The 11,889-nt window shown below is 38.8% G+C and overlaps 2 protein-coding genes across 3 annotated transcripts; one reads left to right on the top strand and one right to left on the bottom strand.

Annotated features, from left to right (window-relative positions):
• The first annotated feature begins 200 nt into the window (after positions 1-200).
• Positions 201-5,516, top strand: otud3 (OTU deubiquitinase 3). Of its 2 annotated transcripts, XM_079358920.1 has the most exons (8): positions 201-330; positions 1,577-1,882; positions 2,430-2,578; positions 3,113-3,225; positions 3,321-3,443; positions 3,798-3,930; positions 4,168-4,361; positions 4,803-5,516. In XM_079358920.1, exons 2-8 carry the CDS (start codon positions 1,677-1,679, stop codon positions 4,965-4,967), a joined length of 1,083 nt encoding a protein of 360 aa, XP_079215046.1. In that variant the 5' UTR covers positions 201-330; positions 1,577-1,676; the 3' UTR covers positions 4,968-5,516. The 2 variants fall into 2 exon arrangements, with proteins under 2 accessions (XP_079215046.1, XP_079215047.1); XM_079358921.1 differs by lacking the exon at positions 201-330 and having other exon boundaries at positions 1,560-1,882.
• A 2,059-nt stretch (positions 5,517-7,575) lies between these two features.
• bcas2 (BCAS2 pre-mRNA processing factor) lies at positions 7,576-11,408 on the bottom strand. Its single transcript, XM_079358718.1, has 7 exons — positions 11,198-11,408; positions 10,038-10,130; positions 9,874-9,944; positions 8,831-8,992; positions 8,688-8,738; positions 8,523-8,603; positions 7,576-8,419 (listed from the first exon to the last, which is right to left on the bottom strand). Exons 1-7 carry the CDS (start codon positions 11,288-11,290, stop codon positions 8,293-8,295), a joined length of 678 nt encoding a protein of 225 aa, XP_079214844.1. The 5' UTR covers positions 11,291-11,408; the 3' UTR covers positions 7,576-8,292.
• Between the last annotated feature and the right edge of the window lie 481 nt (positions 11,409-11,889).

Genomic DNA, 11,889 nt, shown 5'->3' with positions numbered 1-11,889 from the left:
GATAGATAGATAGATAATTAGATAGATACATACACACATAGAGACATACATAGATAGACATATATAAGATAGAAAGAGGTTATGTGAAAGATATTTTTGGCAGCTGTAGTGGCCACAGACATTTTTTGTTTTAATTTAAAGAAAAATTGCTGCAATTTCACATCGACTCTGCTGATTGGCCAATCCCAGCCACTGTACGTCATGACGTTCGTAGACCTACGTATGCGGAACTTCAGTTGTAAACAAAAAAAAAACGGACAATCACTACATTTAACTTCCGAGTGGAAAAACGAAACCTACGTGAAACGTATTGAACAAAGATTGTTAAAGGTGAGCATATATCATCCTGTGCGCCGTGTTAGCCAGTTTCTGTGAATGTGTAAAAAGCAGTGTGTATTATTTATTACGTAACTACCGTCGATGAATGCTAGCTAGCTTGTAGCTGCTGAACTTGTAAGCAGCTAGCCTCTGTTTGTTTCAGTCTCATTATTTTATCACAATAAGTCACGACAACTATTAATAGTTAGCTACCTGTATACCTCGTCAGATATAATATACAGCTACAGTTACGATGTCCAGACGAATAGGGCAACAACGACATAGATATTGTTTCAGTGTTAGTCATGTCAAAGTTTATCTCAAAATGTGAATTAAAAAATATTTTATATCTTCAACAAGTGAGTAGGCAGCTGAAGTTATTATTATTATGTTATGTTTTAAATGTTTCTGTAAGCTGCTTTAATGAAAGGTCATACAGCAGTGTGAACCAAGATCACACTGCAACAAATGTAATGTTCTTTTTTAAATCATCGGTAATTTAAATTTGCCAGTATGAAAATAGACAGAAACACATATTGTCCATGTATGACTTAGTAACTTTACTCAAACTGTGACTTTGTAATGTTTCAAATCTTCATGTAAACCACTGCAGATGAATGTGCTGTTAAAATAAGGCCATAAAGGGTTTGAGCTTTATCAATCATGTTCAAACATTTTCGTAAATAAATAAAAACTGAGTCAGTCCTTAATCCACATGTCATATGTCAAACAGGAACATTAGACAACCTGTCAACATCGACATGTAAAATAACATCAAATTAACGTACATGTTGGGAAATAAATGCACCTTAAATTAAACATGTAGGTTAAAAATGTTCTTCACATGAAAATACAAACAGCTGTGTATTTATATAAGTCAGTTTTTGATTGTTGCTTTAGTACGAGAGGGAGCAAGGCGATCTGGCAGTTCAACAGATGAAATGTTTAGTTATTTCAATTTCATATAACACATTGGCAAACACTATATATTATCTTACTCTATATTTCATTTGAAAATATATCTATATGTATTTTTAAAAAAAACAGAATCTCACCTAGCCCTATGTCTAACTAATTTATAGTCTGAGGATGTCAGCAAATATCTTCATCAGGTACAGAAAACATCTGAAGTTCTTTTAAATGAGAGCTTCACCATAGATTAATAATACACAAGGTTAATTTGAGCTTTGTTTGTGTTTATGCTGAATCAATTTAGAAAACTTTTCATCCCCCGTCTCTGCTGTGTATCTTTTTAAAGAGACTTCATGTGTGTGGCAGTGGTTAATGCGAGTGCCAGCTCCTTCCTGTAAGAAGACATATTTGGGTGTTGCTGGCCCACGGTTAAGGCCACAGTCAACATGTCAAGGAAACAGACACAGAAACATGTGCGAAGCAATAAAAAGAGCGAGTTGGAACGCAAGAGGGACGAGCGAGCAGCAAGACAGGCCATCGCAAAGGACCGCAAGAACAGACCTCAGGATTGTGATGAGGGAGCCGAGTTTGTCAGTTTCTCCAATCAGCTCCAAGCTCTTGGTCTCAGGCTGAGAGAAGTTCCTGGAGACGGGTAAGATTCAAAAAGATTATAATGTCTTGTGGTACACTTTCACCTTTTGTTCCTCTGCCGTGACTGGAACAACTGTCTCGTCTACAATTAAGGACATCAAGTCTTTAAGTGCCAAGGTCAGCTCTCCTGAGCCCACAGTCAGCAGCTTTATGACTGCTGCTTATTACAGACAAATGTAATTAGAGTCATGATTTGACATTTCACGCTGGTTGAAAAAAATATGCTTAAAATAATGAAGTATGGTTCTTTTTAAGATTTGAATAAAGGAGGGAACATATATAAAGTTCTCTTTCGTTAAATGAACCGTTACATTTTAAATCGATGAGCTGTCAGTCATATCTACTCATTCGCCTTATGACAGGCTTGACAATTTAAGCCACTGGTAGTGGCCAACACCTAGAAATGTGCCAAATGCCTCCTCAAATATATGCATTAGTGGAAATCAAGCCCTCGATGTAAACAGAGTTGACCTTCCTTAATTTGTTCAAAAACATTTACAATGAGTCATTGTGTAGATTTATAAGTAGCTGTCCTGTTTCTGTTGCAGGAACTGCCTGTTCAGAGCTTTAGGCGACCAGTTGGAGGGTCACTCCCGGGGTCACCTGCGGCTTCGGCAAGAGACTGTCCAGTATATGATGTCCAATCGTCAAGACTTTGAACCCTTTGTGGAGGATGACGTTCCCTTTACACAGCACTGTAAGAAAATGAGCCAGTAGTTGATTTTGATATATAAAAAATAGATTTGCTCAGATACAGATCGAGCTCTTCCTGGTTGACTAATGACTTTTTGTCATTTTACTTTCATGGTGGATGTTTATTGATATGAATTTCACCACAACAATACAGTGACCCCTGGTGGCTGTCTGTACTGTTTGCAGTGGTGTCACTGTGGCTGTGTAATGAATGATCACTTTTCCTTTTCAGTAATTAAATGAAGGAAAAAACTCCCCATGGTATCAACGTGTGATGTGGTATCCCCTCGATGATTAAAAAAATGAATTATTGGCTGATTTTGACAGCTTTTTTAAATTCACTAAAACTTAAATATTCATATCCCGTTTTATAATTAATTTAAAAATGGAAAAGATTGGAAATGACAGTTAGGAGAATAAACAAGTGAAGGTGGTTAACTTGATCCGCTTAGATCGAAGAAGTCTAGAAATAGAAGTGTGTGATTACAGGGAAAGATTTTCCTTTGAGTAATGTGCTTTCATGTTTCTCTCTACCCAGTGTCTAACCTCTCTCAGCCCGGTACCTTTGCTGGCAATGATGCAATTGTAGCCTTTGCTCGCAGTCAACAGGTGAAAGTGGTCATCCATCAGCTCAACACACCACTGTGGGAGGTAGGGACTGAGGCACCTTCAAATGTTATCACATAGTCTGAGGTGCTATTATGATGTGAAATCTAATAGTGTTTTGGCACACCTTGTCATTGCAGATAAACGGTGCAGAGAAGCAGGTGTGCAGGGAGCTACATATTGCTTACCGTTACGGAGATCACTATGACAGTGTGAGGCGAACTGGGGACAACTCTGAGAGTCCTGCTCAGCTCCGCATAGAGGTAAGTTCAGATGAAAGCATTCATTCACAGATTAGACAACTCTTCCCATCATATCATCTCTTTGAACAGCTGATTGGCTGTCTTTTCTTCCAGGTGTACTGTACCTGTATATCAAGGAAAATCTATAGACTCAATTAAAGGACAATTACCTCTCATCTCCTATAGCTGAACTAATCTAATAAATCCCTGACCTATTACATATCAGAAGTGTGTTGAAGTATGCTTTATTGTTTGAAGCACATTGTAAACCCTATTGTATGCTGTTATTATTATTTTCATTATAATTGTGGTACATCTTTTGAGGCCTGTGCTTCTGATATGACTCTGACGTTTTCTTGCTTTCACTTCCTACAGAATCTGCAGAACTCACGAGGACAGCAGCGTGAGTTCGGTGACGGTCAGAGGGACAGACAGAAAAACCCGTCTCCCACAGCCTCCGAGGAGGACAATGTGATCCTGAGCTCCATCAAGAATCGAGGAATCCAGGGTCAGGAGTTACTCTTGTCTCATTAGCTGCAGGAATAATAAGACTGTCAGGGCGAAAGTAAACCAACTTTATGACAAACTTCATAACCACTGTGCCTCTCAAGGTTGTCTATTAAGCTCAAATTCCCCTCTGTTCCCACAAAGATTGTAGCCTGTATTAGCTGTTTGACATTAACAGATGTGATCACGTAACATTGAGTGTCTTTTTCATGTGTTGTACGTCTTTCTTCATCCTCAGGTGATGAGGAGAACCTGCTCCAGTTGAGCGCAGCAACAATCAATGCTGAGTGGCTTGTTGGCTCCATGCTGGGCCAGTCCTGCCAGGGTCAGTGTGACTCAGGATCCTGTGCAGCCTGCAGAGATGCAGCTGCAGACTGCAGTGAGCAAAGACCGCCTGTAGAGGGCAGTAATGTACAACAACAAAAACTCAAGGTAGACCCACTCATACCCAGACAGTCACTGGCATGACAGGTGAAACTGTACATATCGCTGAAAATCAATCTGTAAAATTCTTCATATTTATTTCTTCAAATCAGAAGTCTTTAAATCTATATAACCGTGTTAAAATGAATTGTGTCTTCTTCCATTGTGCTCCTTTTTTCTGCATGTTGTCAAAGTATGTCTTTGAGTCGGTAGCTACTATTTATTGACACATTAACTTTAATATGAAACATGATTAAAGGTATTGCGTGACTTACACTCTGCAAGATAACCAAACATTCTTTGCAGCAGGTTTTTAAGGAAATCTGCCAAAAAAATTGAGAAAATTTGTGGTTGGAGTCAAAGGCTTTGTGTTATTTCAGATTTCACATCAACATGTTCGGTTCTCATAAATGACCAGTCTTTATATTGAGTGAAATCTCTTCTTTTCAGGTTTCTAACAAGCAGAGGAAAGAGCAGCAGCGGCTAGAAAAGAAGAAGCGTCAGGAGGAGAGGCATCGGCAGAAGTTTCTCCAGAGTAAAGAGGATCAGGACCAGAACCAGAACCTGCCGGATGCTGTTACTTTAGTTCCAGCTCTCAACACTCTCAGTATATAAACTGGAGCATGGCCAAAATAACCTTCTGTTACTCTTGCTACCGGTGGTGGACGCTGTCCAAAATGTTTTGCACATAGAATTGATTGAGTCACAGTAATGACTTTTCCTGAAGACAACCCTCTAGTTCTTTGCAAATGGTATAACAGTGCCTGCAAACGTGTGTGTGTGTGTGTGTGTGTGTGTGTGTGTCTGTGTGTGAAAGTTGTGAAAGAGAGAGTGAAAGAGCATGACTTTCAGTGTTTTTGTGGGATTTCGATTGAGTTCAATCCCCGGTTGGTGATGGTGAAAGTAGAAACCCCACTCATCTGGTCTACCCACCACATTTCCTTTCCACGCAGGACAACCGGCTTTCCATGATAATCATGCAGATACTCTCAAGCAGCTGGGATTTCTTTTTCATTTGCCACAGAGCGAGTTAGCATTCCTTCAGATGCTCGGATCACTCCGTTGTTTCGATCTGAACAGGAACCAAGTGGTGCAAGAGCGGCAGATGAATGGTTATTGTGCACACTGTGTACGAAATGTGGCAATAAAATAACATTAATTATACACTGAACTTTTTTTTCTGTTCTCTTTGTGTGACCAAGACCTTTTTAAGTGAAAGGTAAGCTCATTTGATTCAATGCCAGACATTTTTATCAGGGTGACTTTAGAATATAATACTCTCTTCTCTCTGGTGTGTAAGCACAAGTTTGTCATACATGTGACATTACAATGTTTTAGCTAAAGGGCAGAGGTTTCATCACGTACAAGAAAAACACTGTTACCCCTTAGCTAAAGTTATAATTGGGATTGTAATTAATTCTAATGTATTCAATATGAATATTAATAGTATAATATATCTCTATGTCTATCAATTACACTTTATAATAGTTTTTATAAAAAAGGCAGAAGGCTCAAAAACATTTAAAAAAAGGTTCCTTCAAACAGTTGTTTTTGACATCACAGGTTTCATTGTCTAAAAATGTGTCAACAGTTCTCATGATTCACCTTCAGCATAACTTCCTCATAAATCCATTGTCGCATGCCTTGTTGTGTAACTCCACTGACGTCTTCCAGTGAAATCATTTAAACACAAACCCACAGCTGTTAAAAGAAAAAATAGTGGGTGAAATAAAACGCTTGGTAGTCCTCAATTAATCAATGAGCTGAACTGCAAAACAACACAAAAAGTCTCTCCAATCAGGGATGTGGTTTTAATTATTGTCCCTGAAACATAATTAAGGTCCTGTCCCTGTGGTGGAAACCCAGTGGTGGGTTCTCCCCTGAAGGAAGTCCTACCAGAAAGTTCCGGCACCAGAAAGCGGTCTGTTGACACGATGCAAATCCTTCCAATCATGCATATCTGTCTAACTAACACTGGATTCCTCACAGTTTAAAGTGGCTTTAACTGGCTTCCCTTCATAAGAGTCGATGCCTTGCACTCATTATCAGAAAATGACCTCTGTCAAACTGTCACTTCAGATAAAGACTGTGGTGGTGAGTTCATATAATCATCTTTTAGTGGGATGAAATTATAAAGATTTAACACTTCATATTTTACAACAGGAGAACAAAGAACGTCTGTCTGGCTTTTATTACCACTTAACATGTGATCGAGTATTTGACTGGCAGTTTTTTGGAGATGTGTAATTATTAATCCAAGGTAGATGAATGACAGAAAGCCCAACTGCTGGAAACACTCCAGTCACATCCGCTTACACTATTGTCATGTTGCAGATCGTTGAACTGAAGCGTTACAAGGTGATGAGGTCTCCAACTCTTATCCTGTTGGTATTTGTGACTTTTTTTGGATGTTTTCTGACCTACATTTTCAGTCTTAAAGTGTCACAGGCCTGTGCCATTACTGCAGGTGGGGAGCCTTTCAGTTATCTGTTGTCCAGAAACTGCCATTTTATCATATCGAGTGGGGATTACGATTTGAATATACCGCACTTTTCATTTAATCAATACACAGGCCAGTCGCATGATAGACTCTTGTAAAATAAGAACTGAACAGAAAAGAAAAGTCACCGTGGAGAGAGAGAACAGATTTACGATCATAAACAGGAATCCTTAAAAAAAAGCTGCAAATGTTGGAAATTACAAATTTAACTTTTCATTTCTGCCAACAGGATGAAAAAGTATTATGTAAGTCTCTAGAAAGAGAAAGGTGTAACTATTTCTTTTTACATCACACTATCATTTTATGAAAGCTGCTCCCGATGCAATGAGATGTTATGCCTTTATTTGAGACTTCATGGGGGCGGCTCTGCCTCAGTTGGTAGAGTCAGTCATCTCTCAACTGGAAGGTCAGAGGTTCGATCCCCAGCTCCTGTTCCATGTGTATTTGTGAAAGACACTAAACCCCAAATTGCACCCTCGGCTTCGTCTGCAGTGTATACGTGTGTATGAATGGATTCACTTCTGATGGTCACTTGACACCGCAGCCCCTAGCATCAGTGTGAATGTGTAGGTGCGACCTGCGGTGTAAAAGAGCCTTTGAGTAGAAATACTAGAAAAGTTCTCTACAAGCTCAGGTCCATTAAACATTATCCAGACACACCAAGTCATTACTTCACTGAGAAGTTCTGTAATTCATTCGATGAAGACGAACAGGATTGGTTAAAAAAAAAGTTTGTTTTATTACATCGTATAAAATGGCAGGAACGGGAGTCAAAGCAGAGCACAAAGACAGACTTGACCAAATATCTATACTCATGTCTGAATACTCGTGTGTGTTGGTACGTCGCCTGAGAGTCAAACATACATGCTGGTGAATTCAATCGTATGTATTTTTTGCTGGATGTAATTCATGTAATAACCTTGATACAGATGCTACAGGTAGCACAAGGAGGAACGAATCTTGAAGCCAACTAACTCAGCCGGTAAATTGAGGTACATGGAGTTCATTTTCACTTACAAAGTTAGCATGACCTGCTGCTGGTCGCACCAGACTCGTGATCAGCTGCAGAGATGTTTTATTGCAGATACATTTAACTCTCATTCGTAGGAGGATCAATAAGTTATGTCCTGTTGCAAACCATTCATATTCTCAATTTAAACATTTGTAACGTGAAAAGGCATCTCAGCAATAAACCATATTTCACTTCTGTTTTTAACCGGGGTTTTCAGTCTGTGAAATCTCTTAATGTGTTTGGTCACTGAGCTTTCTCGTAAGTTCACTCTAAAGGTCAAAGATACAGTTGAACATAAAATCTCCTCCATACAGGTCACCTGCTCCCCGTGGGTTGTGTGTTCATCTAGTCAGACTTTTGGAAACGAGAGGACATTTGTGAGCTTCAAAGTTCATCCGTTTTGTGTTTGAGAGTGAAGGCTGGAGGCTTTAGAAGTCCTGTCGGATGTTCTCCTTGTTCTCGTCCCCTTGCTGCTGTCGGAGCGTTGTCACTTCGTTCTCCAGATGGATGATGGCTCGCTCGATCTCGTAGTTCTTACTGACCAGGGACACCCAGCTGTTATGTGGATACACAGATGTTTTAGAGGAAAGTTTAACCCACATTCCCCCCCCCCCCCCCCCCATTTACTTTAAACTAATAAACTCTTCAAAGAACGTACTTGGACTCCAGTTCTCGCAGTTTGGCTCCCCCTGCCAACTGGTCATTCTTACGCTGCCAGTTTAAATCCTGTATTTGCTTCCTGCACAACAAAGAAGAATTCTTATAATCTTCTAAATCTTATTTGACAACACTTACACGACACAAATGTTCCTGCAATTGTCACCTGAATTTCTGTAGTTCCTTTTGAGCCATCTCAATCATGAAGGCCAAGTTACTAAAGAGGAAAGACAGAACACAATGTAAGCAGTCTGGAGATTTCTTATCAAGCATTGACTTGACAGTTAGCGACATGCTGCAGTCACATACTCGTTGTAGACTTTCCACGCGTTGGTGCCGTACTGCGACATGAGCTCCAGGTTCTCAATGCGCACCGCCTGGTGCTCCAGCTGTGCCATCGAGTTGTTTACACACTCCTGCCACGCTGTGATGTCATTCTTCTGTCCTGCTGAAGGTGCTGGCAACTCGTATCTACACGAGGAAAAAAAGAAGAGTAAAAAAAGGAAAAAAAAAAAAATACACTTTCAATCCCCACTGTACACTTTCTGTCCCCAACTGAAATAGAAATGAAACACGTCCAAGATAATTAGAAAAAAGGATTTACTTCCACTTAATTTTGAACAAATTATTATATTCAGGCACGACCACACCATGATCCGTACGGTGCCCAAGCACTCTTCCTCCCTTAAAGTCCAGTTTGACAAGTATGAGCACCGTTATAATCACTCCCATGATTCCCCGCAAGCCTCAACATCATCCATCCAGATTCATAACTTAACTTTTTTTAGGGTTAATTAGTCCCTCCCTGCTAAGTGTTAAGGCTAGCTCTTTCACTCAGCAGAATGCCAAATGGAGCAACAAGCAATCAAGTAGATCCTGAAGTATGTACTAATTCAAAAATAGACTTTAAATCCAATGAATTAAAAAAATGATTCACAATTGAACCCTAACCCCAAGAATCGAAATCAAGAGATAGGCAAAGATTCCCAGCCCTAATTTTTATGTCCTATAAGCCAATTTAAATTAAACTGATTATTTGTAAACTAATCTTAATTTAAAAAAGCATTATTGCACTTCAGCTGAACCTCTCGATTTAATGTGACAGGATTTCTGTGCGTGTTTTGAAACTTAACACACACTTTGGCAGATCTAATGATTACTTAAGATCCGTCACTGAGAATATATTAGTAACATGCTCAGTAAGGTCTTTGTAGGCATGCATTACTCTCTTTGAGCCAGTAATTTAATGTTTAGGCTAACCTACAGCCAGCAGCATGTTAATCAGGAGTAAATGTACATGACTGGATGTTGCCGTTAATTTATTAGCGCCCTCCTGCAGTGTTAATGTTTACCTCTTCATGCTGAGTAGATCCATCGGCTGCCGAGCCGCCAGCCGCTCAAATTCATTCCTCATTATTTCTGTCTGAAGGGTGACAAGATGTGAAAAAAAGCTGTTATTTCTGTCTCTCTGTGTGAAGTAGAGAAAACATTTTCTGAAGTCGGAGGAGTTTGTCACCTCAAAAGTAGAGAAGTCAGGTGTGGGCAGGTAGCTCAGGTAGTTCTTAGTCGGTCGATATCTTCTGGTCTCTTCCTCCACCAATGCTGCCGCCTGAGGGGGAACAAATAAAAACTATTTATTTTTCCACTGCAGAAATACTGCAGCTATCAAGACATTTTCAACATTTAAGAACCTAAAAAAGAATCCCTACAAGGTGCAGAATAATAAAGTTATAACAGCATCAATTCAAAAAAAGGTCTGTTAGAATCTGACTGAATAGCTCTATGACGCTAGAAAGAAGAGCAATATTTTACATACCGATAAACTCACAGAAGTGCTGTACTAATTCATTTCATACATGCTCTTAAGGAGGAATCCACTTCTTACAAGTGGATCCTTATCTCATAATAATGAAACGGCTTTCTGACAATATAAAAAAGTCAATTAAATCTGCAAAGTCTAACTCTTTATGACACCACTACTACTCATACTATTTCAATGTTAATTAACAGGCTTTTCTTGTTTTGATGATTAAAAGAAGAAAAACACATAACCACGGTTTTCCTCAGGTAAACCTGTTAAATAGTCTTAATATGTCACACCTGTCAGGTGGATCATCTCTACCAACAGGAAAATGCTCCCTAAAACATTAGTAATTATAATCTGAGGGGAATAGTCCTTGTATGCATGTTCATGGGTAAAGTCTTCCATCTCTGTGTAGTGATGGTGTTGAGTTAATGTTTTTGTTCAGTGTATGTTAGATAAAAATGCAAATACATGTCACAGTAATGTAAAGGACAAGTTCTATTTTTATAATTTACACGTTGTCAGATATTGGTTGCCTGTGCTTTTTTTTTTATAACAAACTAATAAAGCAACTAAAATAAATTAATTTATTTATTTACTCACTTATCCACACTCAGACACAAACAGCTTTTCAAGAAGTTAACAACAGAAGCTATTTTGAAACACAAACTGGGTGATAATTTATCCACACAACAGCTAAGCATGCAAAACTAACACTGCTTATTAACCTCGTAACTGTTTTTTTCTTGATTGTTGAAGTAAAACTAAAATATTAAGAGTGTGCCTTGCGTATTCATGTTAAAGCGTGGTTAGCTAACACGCTGCAGTTAGCATCTTCCAGATCTAACACAAATAAAAGCCCGCGTACTCACCGCTTCTCTCACACCTGCCGCATCATATCCCTGGTCAAAATATGGCAACGCATCCACAAAAACTTCTCCTGCTACCGACGCCGTTCCGGCCATGTTTAATCAGTCTTTATTGTAACAAAGTTTGAAGTATTGGTTTGTCTCGCCAAGCTAAAATGACTCCACTGCTAACCAACAGTCCTAATTTCCGGTGAAGACTTTCAAAACAAAAGCATACAATGACCGTAACTTTATGTTTGTTGACAACTAGTGGAGTGGAATGTAACTGCAGTTAGGTGAAACCAAGCTCTAAGGGCAGATTTTAAATATAATATAATATATACGTTGTTAATTAGAAATTACGTTTTACTCTATGTTATATGTTCACCATTACCATTAATGTATAGATATAAAAATCAATTATTAAACTTAATCTTAATTGATTTAGCGGCATTCACTAAAACATGTATATTAATCCAACCTTTAAATATTTTCTGTTTAAGTTTAGTCCAGTTCTACAGGAATAGCCTGTTATATTACAAACCTATACAGATATTATCTCACTTGTGCACGCAGCTGTTTACATCATGATATTAAGGCTTGTAGAGAGGACAAGTATATAAACCTCACCTGCACAAAAATGGTTTGGACAGGGGAGGTCTTTCTCATAAAATCAACAGGATTTTAATGGATTTTGTATTTTGGATGTGGACTGG

Source organism: Symphodus melops, assembly GCF_947650265.1.
Source record: "Symphodus melops genome assembly, chromosome: 13".
In the NCBI taxonomy this organism is placed as follows: domain Eukaryota; kingdom Metazoa; phylum Chordata; class Actinopteri; order Labriformes; family Labridae; genus Symphodus; species Symphodus melops.
The sequence above is the reverse complement of the archived record's forward strand: the minus strand, read 5'-3'. Positions and strand labels throughout refer to the sequence as shown.